The 16037-nt window shown below is 45.7% G+C and overlaps 1 protein-coding gene across 1 annotated transcript in view; it reads right to left on the bottom strand.

Annotated features, from left to right (window-relative positions):
• LOC139762718 (tachykinin-like peptides receptor 86C) overlaps positions 1-16037 on the bottom strand; it is a 112450-nt gene that overhangs the window by 7042 nt on the left and 89371 nt on the right. The window contains exons 5-9 of the mRNA XM_071687743.1: positions 9833-9913; positions 8106-8256; positions 6445-6641; positions 5735-5874; positions 578-685 (exon numbers count right to left, since the gene is read on the bottom strand). Coding sequence (XP_071543844.1) covers positions 578-685; positions 5735-5874; positions 6445-6641; positions 8106-8256; positions 9833-9913 — 677 coding nt within the window. The remainder of the gene's footprint in view (positions 1-577; positions 686-5734; positions 5875-6444; positions 6642-8105; positions 8257-9832; positions 9914-16037) is intronic.

A 16037-nucleotide genomic window follows, 5' to 3' on the forward strand; every position in this document is an offset into this window, starting at 1 on the left:
TAATGGATGTATTCTGTAGATAATCCTCATTGTTTTATGTGCCTTAATTAATACCGGTAGGCAATTAAGAGGCTATTATTATACGCGAGACAAAGCAATCTCGGAGAACGTAAGCCTTTTTGCCAGTAATTCTGGTCTGATAGGGAGGTTTCGAACCATCGTGTACTGTGCCCCACACTGGCTGGAGGCCTCCCCAACCAGGATGTGTCATAGTCGCTCCACCGACCAGTGTTAAAACCGGTGTCCCTCTCTCCCTCTCCCTGACTGACTGACTGACTGACTTGACTGACTGACCACGGGAGCAAAAGCTGCTCCCTCAGGTCTTCTGCCCTGCGTCGTATAAACCGATGGCACGAGTCCAGTCCTCACCTACACGGACAGATGTATATGTATATATATATATATTTTTTTTCTTTCTTTCTTTCCCCTCACACAAGCATCATCGCGACTGAAGCCGTCCGGTAATCAATTCTCTCTCTCTCTCTCTCTCTCTCTCTCTCTCTCTCTCTCTCTCTCTCTCTCTCTCTCTCTCTCTCCCTCCTGCAGGAGGGAGCCCTTTTCTCCGCCGGGAACTCACCGTTGCGAGCGTTGAGTCGCTCCCTGGAGGAGTACACCACCAGGTGATGGTTGGAACGGAGTGACCCAGGCGTGGTTCTCAGCGTCCCGTTCAGCCCCTGTCGCGAGTCTGCAAGACGGCGGCAGAGGAAAACACCATGTCACATTGTACACAAGACGCTCGGCTCACCTACGAAGCCCCTGCTCTGGGTAGGGTCTGTGTGTGTGTGTGTGTCACGTACGAAACACCTGCTTTGTGTAGAGCTGTGTGTGTGTGTGTGTGTGTGTGTGTGTGTGTGTCACGTACTAAACCCCTACTCTGTGTAGGGTGTGTGTGTGTGTGTGTGTGTGTGTGTGTGTCACGTACCAAACCCCTGCTCTGTGTAGGGTGTGTGTGTGTGTGTGTGTGTGTGTGTGTGTGTCACGTACGAAACACCTGCTTTGTGAGGGTCTGTGTTAGGGACGAAACCTTCTCAGTGAGTGTAGTATGTGTGTGTGTGTGTGTGTGTGTGTGTCACGTACCAAACCCCTACTCTGTGTAGGGTGTGTGTGTGTGTGTGTGTGTGTGTGTGTGTGTGTGTGTCACGTACCAAACCCCTGCTCTGTGTAGGGTGTGTGTGTGTGTGTGTGTGTGTGTGTGTGTGTCACGTACGAAACACCTGCTTTGCGAGGGTCTGTGTTAGGGACGAAACCTACTCACTGAGTGTAGTATGTGTGTGTGTGTGTGTGTGTGTGTGTGTGTGGGTGTGTGTCATCTACGTAACACCTGCTGTACGTAGGGTCTGTGTGTGACAGGGTTGTCTCTATGTATGAGAAACAAAAGCGTTCTACTTCTGGCTAGTTATGAAAAGATATAATGCCAATCGCACTGTGTTTAGAAGACGGAAGAGCTCTCTGTGTCACATTGTTGCCCTGGGGAATAGAAGAAGATTACTTGTGAGCTGTCGTTACAGTGAGATGTCAGTCGTGAGTTTTTGTTGTGAAGCAGAAGCGTAGCTCCCAGCTGTGTGGCTGAAGTGGAGAGATTTCACCTCATATTTTTGCTTCTCTGGAACAGAGGGAAAATGATTCATTCTGGCTCCGAAAATATGAAAAGAGGATTCAGTCAGCTGTCAGTAAGTTCGTTCCCTCCTCCCAGGCGCTGTAATTAGGCTGTAACACAAAAAGAATGTCTGAAAGTTTTGAAATGTTATATAGATATTTGCTCTACACTGCCGTTACAGCGTATCTAAAGCCCGCAGGTTCGAATCTGTATAGGTTCGATTCCCAGTCGCGGGAACTGGTTCGCTGTTAACCCAGTTGTTAATCCTTCCCTTAAGGGCTTGTTGATAAACCTGGTTTAGGTCCACTGGCTGTTGGATGGTTTATCTTGAATGCTTCACATGCCCCGGTTCAGCCCATTGACAGCCATAGAACCCCATCTATGTCGTCGATCCAATTGATTTTATCCCGTGCATGCCTCTTACCCTCCTGAACGTTCTGGCCCCGGTACCCCAAAGCCTCCTTCGTTCCATCCCTCTCGGGTTCCCACTCTCACTTTTTTCCCTCCGCTTGCGAGACGTAGATCCGCTTGATGAGCTTGTCTTCGCTCATCTTCTCCATGTATCCGAACCATATCACAACACCCGAGTCAGTAGACAGACAACCTGTGTTTAGTGCCCTTAGCACTGTACCTCTCTCAGACCTCCGTCAGCCCTTCTCTACCCTAGGCCCTAGTCAGCCCTTGCGACCGTCCCTACCCGAGGCCCTGATCAAAACGAGGGGAATCTCCCCTCTGGCTGGTCGGTCGCTGGATTCCAAAACCATTTTTCGCCTTGCTATACACACAAGGACCTCGCTTCAGAGAGAGAGACCAGAGGGTATAGGACGTTCCCAGGAGGGGCAGGAACCAGGCTGTGAAGAAAAGTGAGTGGGCGGACGGCACATTGCAGGGAACAGCAAAAGGAGAGATGCAACAAGCATACAGAAAGACAGCAGCAGGGGCGGGACGGTGCCCGGAACAGCGACAGTAGGATGGCGCAGTGATGGTTCGGAACAGTGCTTAGAACAGCAGGAAGTGATGCAGCAGTCCCCAGAACAGCAGGAAGTGATGCAGCAGCCCCCAGAACAGCAGGAAGTGATGCAGCAGTCCCCAGAACAGCAGGAAATGATGCAGCAGCCCCCAGAACAGCAGGAAGTGATGCAGCAGCCCCCAGAACAGCAGGAAGTGATGCAGCAGCCCCCAGAACAGCTGGAAGTGATGCAGCAGCCCCCAGAACAGCAGGAAGTGATGCAGCAGCCCCCAGAACAGCAGGAAGTGATGCAGCAGCCCCCAGAACAGCTGGAAGTGATGCATCAGCCCCCAGATCAGCAGGAAGTGATGCAGCAGCCCCCAGAACAGCTGGAAAGTGATACAGCAGCCCCCAGAACAGCAGGAAGTGATGCAGCAGCCCCCAGAACAGCAGGAAGTGATGCAGCAGCCCCCAGAACAGCTGGAAAGTGATGCAGCAGCCCCCAGAACAGCAGGAAGTGATGCAGCAGCCCCCAGAACAGCTGGAAAGTGATGCAGCAACCCGCGGAACAGCAGCAAGGATGCCACAGTGGCTGGGACAACAATAGGGGTTCCTGAAAGGGAGAAGGAAAAACGGGACGGGGTTTGGCTTCTGGCGAACACCATGTCGAGACTTTGACGACATGACAAAGAGTTTACCTCGGGCTATTAAGTTAGGAGGGCGGTAGACAGCGACGCTTGCCCAAGGGACCAGAGCAGACGCGTGGAATATCAGAGGGGGGAAAGAAGATATGCCATAGTGGAGATGATACGGGGAAACGAGGGAGACATGGGTGGCATTAAAGAGACATTGTGGACGATTATCGAGGCGATGAGGCGATGAGAAGGAGGCGTTCAGTTCACCTTCTCCCAGGACTGGTCGTGGGGGTCTGAGACTTCTTCATGGTACACGGGGCGTGATTGCGGTAGCACGTGTGCAAGGTACCTGGCCGAGGGCGATGACGCTTCTTGATGAAGGTAATCTGGATCGAGGTGGGGGAGCGAGGGAACAAGTGGATCCTGCGTCGACTTCTAGCGCAGGCAGTGGAGCCGGCCGTAATGACCACTGACAGAAGTGAGAGACGGGAGACTTAACCCTAATGGTCGTCAGAGTTGTTGAGGGGTTAACAGTTGTTATGACTGGAGATGCTTAAGGCCGAGGGGGTGGGTAGTAATGAGCGGACGACAGAGAGGTAAGAGGCTGTAAAGAGGGAAGAACAGACGAAGGTAAGGAAGCGAATCATGATGTTAGCGGGTATGTTTCCATGGTGACGTAAGAGACAGTTGAGTGGCGAGGCGGAGGTGAGATAAGAATGGAACTAAAGGGACAAAGAAATGTAAAACCCGATGATGTAGGAAGGAATACAGTGGGAGGACTTCGATATCAGACGAGGACAAGATAAGACGAACGTATAGAATAGGTGGACAAGCAATAAAAGATATATTCCCACTATCAGAAATACTAAGAGATATTGATGAAATTTGATAAAATTGGAGAACTACCAAGAAATATGAATATAATATAATGAAGAATAGAAGAAATTTGAATGGTCATATTGTTGATATGAGCAACATAGACTGAACAATAGATCGACTTGTGTGGAGGTGTCAAAACAATGAAGATACTCAACGAAATATGAAATGAAAACGGAAGAGCAGGGAACTGAAAATGGGATAGCGAGAAAGCAGAGGTGATAGCAGAAGGAAAGAAGAAGTCTGTAGGTGGTAATGGATAAGCTGAGAGAGACACTGGACATGAGTGAGGAAATGCTGGGAGGAGGTGGTGAAGGCGTGGACTGATGGAACCAGAACCATCAGACGATTTACTGAAGGAGAAAATAGACGGGCAGAACAGAGGAGTTTGTTGATGTTCTTCCCTAAAGAATAAAGACGTAGTCTGTTATAACGTCAAGTAAAGTTGGACTTCCCTAAAGAATAAATGTAGGTAGTTATAACGTCAAGTAAAGTTGGACTAGACTCTAAAGGAAGGTTCATAATGGCTGCCAAACACAGATAAGTTCACAAGTGCATTTTCGTGTCATGATCACATCATCAGGGGAGATACAGGAAAGAAATATAAGAGTCATTTGATATACAAGGAAGGGACGTTTCATTTCCCCGTGGATTAGAAGGAATTTGCTTCATCATGCGCTCAGTTGGGATCTTTTCCAATGCATGAGAAATCTTGGAGGAGTGATTACTGCTAGACTTGAACGGAGTTGGCCTAAAGGCCGTAATGATGATGATTAAGATGGGTCACTTCTAAAGGCCAGCTTAGATTAGAGGAGGGAATGCGAGGTGCGGGCAGGCAGGCAGGTCCCGCGGGAACCTTCGTCTCTGCAGAGAGTGTGATGCACAGACCGTGTGATGCACAGTGAACGAGGACGCGCATGACTCCAACGGCACATCCCACTTAAGATGAGATCGCCACTTAATTATGGAATCAGAAGAGATGAAGAATGAGCTCCAAGTTGACGGAGGGCGAAACAAAAACCGCGTAAGAAGGTCTGAAAGTTGTGGTTCGAACCACGACTTTTTGAGTTGAGGTACGCGGGTTCTCTAGAGACGAGGTAGAGAGAGAGAGAGAGAGAGAGAGAGAGAGAGAGAGAGAGAGAGAGAGAGAGAGAGAGAGAGAGAGAGAGAGATCATGGCGATTGTACCCTCGCAAAGCATCGAGATAAAGGTCTTTGAACACACTGGTCATGGGGTTAGGGTCGTGTGTGTGTTTGTGTGTGTGTGTGTGTGTCTTATCTCTATCCCAGGGTAGTGGGATACAGAAAGCTTGTGTGCAAGGATAGGCTCGTGGATAGAGAGTTTAAGACACAGCTGACCCTGAGTTTGTTAAAAGTTCAACTGATATTGACACAGAGCCAGGCAGCTGTTCCAGGGAGGGGGTCGTCATGGTAGGGAGAGGGTCGTGAGTCTTTGAGGGGGTCGTCATGGTAAGGAGAGGGTCGTGAGTCACTGAGGGAGTCATGGTGGAGAGGGTCTTGAGTCACTGAGGGAGTCATGGTGGAGAGGGTCGTGACTCACTGAGGGGGTCGTCATGGTAGGGAGAGGGTCGTGAGGCCCTGCTGGTGGTGGGAGAGGGAAGAGGAAGGGGTCGTGGCAGGTGGAGGGTGACGGGTCGTGTCGGGGTAGGGTACTCACCGGAGCGAGAGCGAGACGACGGGTCGTCACAGGGGGGGAAGCGTCGCTCTAGCTGTGGGGAACCCTCGTAGTTGGAGGGGCGACGCGGGCACTTGAGGCACAGGCACTGCATCACGACCTCCCTGAAGTACGACCTGAACCTGCCGCCGGGGGAGGTGAGGGAACGGGTCGTGAGCTGGGGAGTAGCCAACCTCTCTCTCTCTCTCTCTCTCTCTCTCTCTCTCTCTCTCTCTCTGCCCTTGGGCATTTACGTAGGCAGGCACTCAAAAAAAAAGATCTATCCATCTACTCTACCCATCTATCTCTTCGACCATTTGGATATGTTCTTGTCTGTCTATCTATCGGTCTATCCATCTATCCGTCTATGTGTCAATCTATATACCCATTTGGGTGTATATATATATCTACCTTATATATATATATATATATATATATATATATATATATATATATATATATATATATTTTTTTTTTTTTTTTCAAACTATTCGCCATTTCCCGCGTTAGCGAGGTAGCGTTAAGAACAGAGAACTGGGCCACTGAGGGAATATCCATCTCATTGGGTGTATATATATATAGCTACCCATCTGTATATCTATCTGTCTATCTATCCCGTGTGGTCTGTCCCTCCGCCTACCTCAGTCCCTCACTCCCTCCCTATCCCTCTCTCCACCTTCCCACCTATCCAGTCTATCCTGGCGCCACCTTACCTGGCGTTCATCCAGTAGTAGATGACGGGGTTGATCATGGCGTTGGCCATGGCCAGCCAGTAGAAGGCCAAGTAGACGTGCTGGATGTGGGCGGCGTCCAGAACCTCCGCGTTGTGGAAGGTGTACAGGAAGAAGGCTTGCTGTGGCAGCCAGCACAGCCCGAACATGGCCACGATGATGATGAACATCTTCACTACCTGTAGGAGGGAGGACACACACACACACGGTGACTGTAAGCAACATCATTATTATCATCAGCCATTAGCGTCACGGTCGCCCAGCACGAAGGGGGGGTTATCATGATCGGTGACGACCCCCTCCCCCCCTCCTCGGCTGTGGGACATCAACATCATCACTATCCCATCGTTGGGATATTATCGGAATAGTTACTGAATGTCTACAACACCTGTGGGACATCATCACTATCCCATCGTTGGGATATGATCAGAATAGTTACTGAAAGTCTACAACACCTGTGGGACATCACCATCATCATCATCATCACTATCATCATCATCATCATCATCACTATCTCATAGTATCGCTATCTTATCAACTCTTCTGCTGTCATCGCCTCTCTCCAGATGTTCCTGTATACCCCCGTCCTTGTGTTCTCTCTCTCTCTCTCTCTCTCTCTCTCTCTCTCTCTCTCTCTCTCTCTCTCTCTCTCTCTCTCTCTCTCTCTGGTATGCCCAGCCGCCTTCCCCTACCCCTTCCGTGGGGGCCGGAGTTCAAATCTTCTTAGTTCTTTTAATCTGTTTACCTCGCCAGGAGCTGAGCTCCGTGGCCAAACATCCCCTGGTCTCTGGTGCTCGACCGAAGCTTAAAACAGAAGAGTCAGGGTCGGACACAGACGGAACGCTGACTGCTGCGTCTGTGTCTTGTGTCTGCTGCACAGGAATTTGCTGACGTTTGCAGTGGCTTGGCTTTAGTTACGTATTTAGCGGATGAAGTAAACGTGAGACAGAGGGATACATCATTCGTTCATTCAGGAGCCACAGTCTGCTTGCTAATGATTTTACGATATTTAAGATATAATGATTCTTGCATATTTTGCCGTGTGTTCCAAGATGATGATAAGGTGTCTGTATTTATCTTACCAACTTTATCATATCGGGGTCTTGAACAAGCAGGAGGGTGAAAGGCGTGCACGGGATAGAGTGGATTAGAACGATGTGGTATACAGGGGGTCGACGTGCTGTCAGTGGACTGAACCAGAGCATGTGAAGCATGGTAAGGTCTGTGGGAGGGGGCTTCGGTTGTGAAGAGGGGAGCTGTGTTTGGCTGCGTGACACATAACAACAAGAGAGAGAATGGATGTGAGCGGATGGCGGCCCCTCTCCTCGTCTTGTTCCTGGCGCTACCTCGCTAACGCGGTAAAGAGGTGTCCACTACGAAAGAAAATAAGATGTACGGATAAACCATGATGATGATGATGACACAGGAAGTACATACATATATAAACTATAATGATGATGACACAGGAGGAACTACATGCATATATAAACTATAATGATGATGACACAGGGAAGAACTACATACATATATATATACGAGGATTATGACACAGGGAGGAACTACATGCATATATAAACTATGATGATGATGATGACACAGGGATGACTACATGCATATATAATGTTCACGGAGGACCCCCTTACCCTCCTTTTAGATCGGATGCTGGCCACCTGACGCTCCGTGAGTTCGCCGATGCTCCGGCTGCCCCACAGCTCCCGACCGATCAGGTAGTAACAGACGAGCATGACCAGCATGGGCAGCAGGTACGTGGTGATGAAGAAGACTATGTTGTAACTGTGGGGGGGGAGAGAGAGAGAGATAGATAGATAGATAGATAGATAGATAGATAGAGAGAGAGAGAGAGAGAGAGAGAGAGAGAGAGAGAGAGAGAGAGAGAGAGAGAGAGAGAGATTAAAAAGGTAGAAAAAGGGGTAAGCAGAGAGAGAGAGAGAATTGGAGGTAAAGAGACGAGGAGGGAGACATATTAAAAAGAAAGATAGAAAGGGGAAAGCAGAGAGAGAGAGAGAGAGAGAGAGAGAGAGAGAGAGAGAGAGAGAGAGAGAGAGAGAGAGAGAGAGAGAGGAAAATGGAGTGTACACCGTTGACGTCATCAAACTTGCTTCAGAACTGAAGGGTGATGGGGGATCAGGTCACACCTGACTCTTCTTTCTTAAATGGAGGACAAACATTAAGGCCTTTGAGCTTTCCCCCATGACTTAACCCTCTCTTGCGCCTTCTGTCATCTGGTTACGTTCCTTCTAATTCCTTCTGGTGATTTGATTACTCATACACTTTGGCTTTAGAGATCTTAATTTGTTCCCACACTTGCTAGATAATAACAGGTAAATAGTTTATTAGTTCGATAGAACACACGCTACAACAGCCAGGACTCGAACCAGGACCTTCTGCGTGGCAGCGTTCCCGCTTACCACGCATAAGGTCCTGGAAGTGGATCATAGGGTGGGGGAGGGGGCGAAAATTTTGGGAGCCTTGAAAAATGTGTGGAAGTCGAGAACATTATCCCGGAAAGCAAAAATGGGTACGTTTGAAGGAATAGTAGTTCCAACAATGTTGTATGGTTGCGAGGCGTGGGCTATGGATAGAGTTGTGCGTAGGAGGATGGATGTGCTGGAAATGAGATGTTTGAGGACAATGTGTGGTGTGAGGTGGTTTGATCGAGTAAGTAACGTAAGGGTAAGAGAGATGTGTGGAAATAAAAAGAGCGTGGTTGAGAGAGCAGAAGAGGGTGTTTTGAAATGTGGAGAGAATGAGTGAGGAAAGATTGACCAAGAGGATATATGTGTCGGAGGTGGAGGGAACGAGGAGAAGAGGGAGACCAAATTGGAGGTGGAAAGATGGAGTGAAAAGGATTTTGTGTGATCGGGGCCTGAACATGCAGGAGGGTGAAAGGAGGGCAAGGAATAGAGTGAATTGGAGCGATGTGGTATACAGGGGTTGACGTGCTGTCAGTGGATTGAATCAAGGCATGTGAAGCGTCTGGGGTAAACCATGGAAAGCTGTGTAGGTATGTATATTTGCGTGTGTGGACGTGTGTATGTACATGTGTATGGGGGGGGTTGGGCCATTTCTTTCGTCTGTTTCCTTGCGCTACCTCGCAAACGCGGGAGACAGCGACAAAGTATAAAAAAAAAAAAAAAAAAAAAAAAAAAAAAATATATATATATATATATATATATATATATATATATATATATATATATATATATATATATATATATATATATATATATTGTCAGCTGTCAGTACTCATATATCCTAGCCTGAGTCAGCTGCTGGTACTCACATATCCTAGCCTGAGTCAGCTGCTGGTACTCACATATCCTAGCCTGAGTCAGCTGCTGGTACTCACATATGCTCGTGTTGTGAGCTGCTGGTCTGTCCGTCCGGCCAGCGCAGTATACACCCGCGCCTCACCTCCTCATTCTTGTACCTGGTCAAGACATAAACAACCACTCAGACATTTTATACCCCGCCATAGTAGCTTTGCCCCATATCCCCCCCCCCCCCACACACACACACACACAATAATTAACATGATTAGTGTCTAAGGTGAAATAGGAAATTTGATATATATATATATATATATATATATATATATATATATATATATATATATATATATATATATATATATATATATATATATATATATATATATTGTTGTCTTTTCCTAGCGCTACCTCGCACACATGGGGGGGGGAAGGGGTTGTTATTGTATGTGTGGCGAGGTGGCGATGGGAATGAATAAAGGCAGACAGTATGAATTATGTACATGTGTATATATGCATATGTCCGTGTGTATGTATATATATATATATATATATATATATATATATATATATATATATATATATATGTATATATATATATATATATATATATATATATATATATATATATATATATATATATATATATATATATATATATATATATATATATATATATATATATATATATGTATATGTTGAGATGTATAGGTATGTATATTTGCGTGTGTGGACGTGTATGTATATACATGTGTATGTGGGTGAGTTGGGCCATTCTTTCGTCTGTTTCCTTGCGCTACCTCGCTAACGCGGGAGACAGCGACAAAGCAAAATAAAAATAGATAAATAACATATATTGATATATTTTTTTTCTTTTTTTTTTTGGTTATTTTCCCTCGCAAAGACCTTAATTAGATTCATATTTTTTTTCGAGGGGTGAAAAAGAGCATATTTTGTAGCGTGTCTCTTGTTTGGTATATATAAACAGTTTGTTATCTGGCTCTGCTTAATGTAGTGAAGGTTGTTATTCGTACTGTTGTGTTATTGTTAGTCGTCCATCTGTGAGCCTTGGCTCTGCCCTTATTATTTTGGAAGGTAGATACAATGTATCATTTGGAATGAATTTTTCACATACACGTCTGATCTAAAATCCTAAGATTCTCTGTTTGAAAAGATGGATTTTGGTAAGTCAGTTTACTGGATCTGATTAACACACACACACACACACACACACACACACACACACACACACACTCACACACACACACACACACACACACACACACACACACGCACACACACTCACACACACACACACACACACACACACACACACACACGCACACACACATACATACGTGGGTTAATCTTGGGGAAGTATATCATCAACAGGATTTAATTACGTGAGTGACAGCTGAATGGGTAGGGTAAAGGAGAGCTCAGGTTTATATGACGATAGAGTCGGGGTCTTAAACAAGAGATAATGTTGTAATGTATATGTGACATCAAAGCTAAAACTTAGGCTTCTGGAAACCCTTAGATAAGATCACGTTATCTCTAACTTAGCGAGTCATATGGCATTATATATATATATATATATATATATATATATATATATATATATATATATATATATGATATTACGCTGTGTGATAACTCAGATGCTCTCTCTCTCTCTCTCTCTCTCTCTCTCTCTCTCTCTCTCTCTCTCTCTCTCTCTCTCTCTCTCTCTCTCTCTCTCTCTCTCTCGACCATTATCCTTGCTACTGCATGCGACCACGTTAGTGGTTCATTTACTCGACAAGCCACTGCGTCTGTATCATACAGACTCCAGTTGATCATAATCACCCGAGGGATTAATTATATTCTCTATTATCTCGATGGAACGACAGTTCGTATCATTATTATTATATGTATCAAGAAAATCGTACGATTCCTGAGTTTTCCCTTCTACTTAAAATCTCTCTCTCACTTTTGGTCTTGAAGAAGCTAATTTTTCTCATGCTAAATGGATAGATAAATGTATCGATAAATAGAATTCAAGATATCAGGAGAAATACGCTTGACATAACTGAATATATTTATAAGTTTGATATGGTTTAAACAAAAGTAGATATGAAACGAAATGAAAGCAAGACATATGAAGGAAGTAATATGTTTTTTTATGTTTTGAAAGTAAATATGATAAATGATGGAAGGAAAATTGTGAGAGTTATACAAGAGAAAGGATTGAAAGAGATAAAATTGAATGAAGTTTAGTTAATAAAGATATGGAACAGATATGAGCTAATTGAGATAGGCAGTGTGGATGTAAATGGTGGAATTAAGTGGACAATGCTAATCTTAAACTGTGCTGATCTTAAACTGTGATGGTCGTGTTCTTATAGATGCATGTGACCTTGGGTCTTGGGGACTTTGTGAGTCACTTCCATTAAGTTTGGCTTTGTAAGAGTTCGGGGCGGCGATAACCACCTAATTCGCCTTTTAAAAAAGTTCCTCTTTGGCTTCAAGAGGAGCAAATTATTTCTCGACCAGTCCATTAGACTTTGCCTTATGAATTGGGAGATTCTTATCATAAAAGGAAAGTTTGCTTCTTTTTTTATTCCTTTTAACATGAAGATCCCAAGTATGTGTTCGTGAACTTTCACGTAGATCATTAGGAACAGAGGCGAGCCATTCACTGCAGTTGATCCCATAAACCTTATTTGCTATCATCTGTGATATCACTACACTTTTAGCCATCCTCCTTTTTTTGGCGCTGTGAGCCAGGACTTCAGTGGCTATCTGGTGTCGCTCCTCTGGCCTGGATGGTTGTTTATTCTTAATGCCTCACCCACAGCGTGTAGGGCGCTGGCTTTCAGTCTACGAGTATGCAATCTCCCCAGCTCACGCCTTCTCCAGCTCACGCCTTCTCCAGCTCACGCCTTCTCCAGCTCACGCCTTCTCCAGCTCACGCCTTCTCCAGCTCACGCCTCCCTCACGCTTGACAACACTACCCCATCATCCTTAGCCATCTCTCACAAACCGAGTCTCGTTTTCAGTTGGGCAGTCATGAGGCGAACGCTGCGATCAATACCGATGGAAACGGAGGGAAATTTTCAAGAATGTTGCGCCAGCGAACGAGGATATAAACTCTGATTATCATTGATAGACATGTCTACTTGTCCGCTCTTTCCACACTTTGCTAGTTGGCGGCAGGAACAGTCGAGTGATGGCTCCATTTAACCCACAGCCAGGCTAGCTGTCATGCACCATGTACCATTCCATGGGTTCCCATGATCCCAGCTGTTATGCACCATGTACCATTCCATGGGGTTCCCATGATCCCAGCTGTTATGCACCATGTACCATTCCATGGGTTCCCATGATCCCAGCTGTCATGCACCATGTACCATTCCATGGGTTCCCATGATCCCAGCTGTCATGCACCATGTACCATTCCATGGGTTCCCATGATCCCAGCTGTTATGCACCATGTACCATTCCATGGGTTCCCATGATCCCAGCTGTTATGCACCATGTACCATTCCATGGGTTCCCATGATCCCAGCTGTTATGCACCATGTACCATTCCATGGGTTCCCATGATCCCAGCTGTTATGCACCATGTACCATTCCATGGGTTCCCATGATCCCAGCTGTCATGCACCATGTACCATTCCATGGGTTCCCATGATCCCAGCTGTCATGCACCATGTACCATTCCATGGGTTCCCATGATCCCAGCTGTTATGCACCATGTACCATTCCATGGGTTCCCATGATCCCAGCTGTCATGCACCATGTACCATTCCATGGGTTCCCATGATCCCAGCTGTTATGCACCATGTACCATTCCATGGGTTCCCATGATCCCAGCTGTTATGCACCATGTACCATTCCATGGGGTTCCCATGATCCCCTTTTTATATATTCGTATCCTGAGTTATACCGGGTCTGTCTGCTAGATACCAGGGCTGTGTACGAAAATGTAAGATTCAGTTTTACTGCAGCCAAGAGATGAGAAAATGCTGTACGTGTGTGATGTTCCGCTGAACTCCATCACCATTTCTGAATAAAAAGAAATTCAGTTTCATGAACACTGAATGACTTTATCTGTCGAATCATAACTCACTTTGGCAAGGCTAAAGTCATCAAGTCTTTCCTCAGGAAGTGATGCCTGTTGAGGAGATGATTAAACGTTCTTCTGTATGTGAACGTTTGTTGAGGAGATGATTAAACGTTCTTCAGTATGTGAACGTTTGTTGAGGAGATGATTAAACGTTCTTCTGTATGTGAACGTTTGTTGAGGAGATGATTAAACTTTCTTCAGTATGTGAACGTTTGTTGAGGAGGTGATGAAACGTTCTTCTGTATGTGAACGTTTGTTGAGACATTGTCCCCCCATTCCCCCCCCCCCCCCTTACTACACACTTTAACACGTTGTGTTCACAAGAGCCAACTGCCGTAGATACAGTAGATACAGTAGATAAGTAGAACTTGTAGCCAGGTGAGAAAGAGGTGTGATCTCTCACAGGGGGGGCTCGTGAAGTGTGCAGGATCAAGCGAGACTGGATTCCGTCTTGGGTTTGTGGCTTTCCCCTCCTCCCCATCTTGCTAGCATCATTGATTTGCCTCTCATGCAACATTAAGATGCGCGCGATCTGAAATTCCTGATTCAATCTGAGAGCAAGACGAAGAGAGGTTTCCTGGCTGTGGGATGTGAGCGACGGGATAAGTGTTTTACGAGGGTGGAATTATGCAGAGACCTTGTGCAAGGATGGCTCATGCAAACACGATTCAGGTGTTTACGTGGAATTTGTGAAAATGAACCGCTGAATAACGAATACCACCATTTCCCCTTGAGGAGCGGAGCTTTTAAGATGTGTCACCAGCGAATCCGAAGATAACAGCTATCTAGTTATTATCACAGTATCTCCCCCGGAGACCTAAATTCTTTTAGGGAGAAATATTAAGGAAATGCAAAGTTTTTCTCCTTTAAAGTCTTCTTTGGGAGGTATTTGATGTCGTTAGCCCAAGGACGGTCACATCAGACGCCTGGATGTGTTTGAATGATACCTCTGAAGACGCCCAACCCTCTTACACTTTAATACAAACACGGAATATAAATATGTCTTAAGGATACCAACCAAGACATGCCAGAAGTTTGGGTGTCGCCAACTTGTTTTTTACATTCTATTCTTTGGGAGAGTTTGAGTGTCGCATGGCAAGGACGGGAAGGTAATGGTTTACAGAATTGCTCAGATGTAAACCATCCTCTTTGACTTCAACAGCTGGAGAGGTTGCAACCATCCTCGTTGACTTCAACAGCTGGAGAGGTTACAACCATCCTCGTTGACTTCAACAGCTGGAGAGGTTGCAACCATCCTCGTTGACTTCAACAGCTGGAGAGGTTACAACCATCCTCGCTGACTTCAACAGCTGGAGAGGTTGCAACCATCCTCGTTGACTTCAACAGCTGGAGAGGTTACAACCATCCTCGCTGACTTCAACAGCTGGAGAGGTTGCAACCATCCTCGTTGACTTCAACAGCTGGAGAGGTTGCAACCATCCTCGTTGACTTCAACAGCTGGAGAGGTTACAACCATCCTCGCTGACTTCAACAGCTGGAGAGGTTACAACCATCCTCGTTGACTTCAACAGCTGGAGAGGTTACAACCATCCTCGCTGACTTCAACAGCTGGAGAGGTTACAACCATCCTCGCTGACTTCAACAGCTGGAGAGGTTACAACCATCCTCGCTGACTTCAACAGCTGGAGAGGTTACAACCATCCCATAATCTTCCAAGAAGCTGGTATGGTTCCATCCAAACCATCCCAAAATGGCTGGAATGAGCCAGGCATATTTCTCGAGACGAAAAATCCAGGAGGTCCAGAGCTCTTTGTGCATGTATATATATATATATATATATATATATATATATATATATATATATATATATATATATATATATATATATATATATATATATATATCTTTGAGTGTTATCACACGGTTCTGTGCGCTTTGTTAAAGCTCTCGGAGTGGAAGTTCATCTGAGGCAGTATTGACGGGATGTATATCCGTAGAAGCAGACGGGAGTGTAGCATCATTTCTGTCTCTCTGTTTATTCTATACACAGACGTAGCTATATGTCGCAATCTTTAATGGTCATGTGTGTCTATATCCTCTGCATTCGTCTTCCTCAGAAGTTTAATTTTTGACAATGGTTGTATAGTGTAGGGGCCAAACCCCGTCTCGTTTTTCATTTTCCGCTCTCGTTGCATTGTACGAAGGAGACGTAA

This window comes from Panulirus ornatus, chromosome 44, assembly GCF_036320965.1.
Source record: "Panulirus ornatus isolate Po-2019 chromosome 44, ASM3632096v1, whole genome shotgun sequence".
Classification (NCBI taxonomy): domain Eukaryota; kingdom Metazoa; phylum Arthropoda; class Malacostraca; order Decapoda; family Palinuridae; genus Panulirus; species Panulirus ornatus.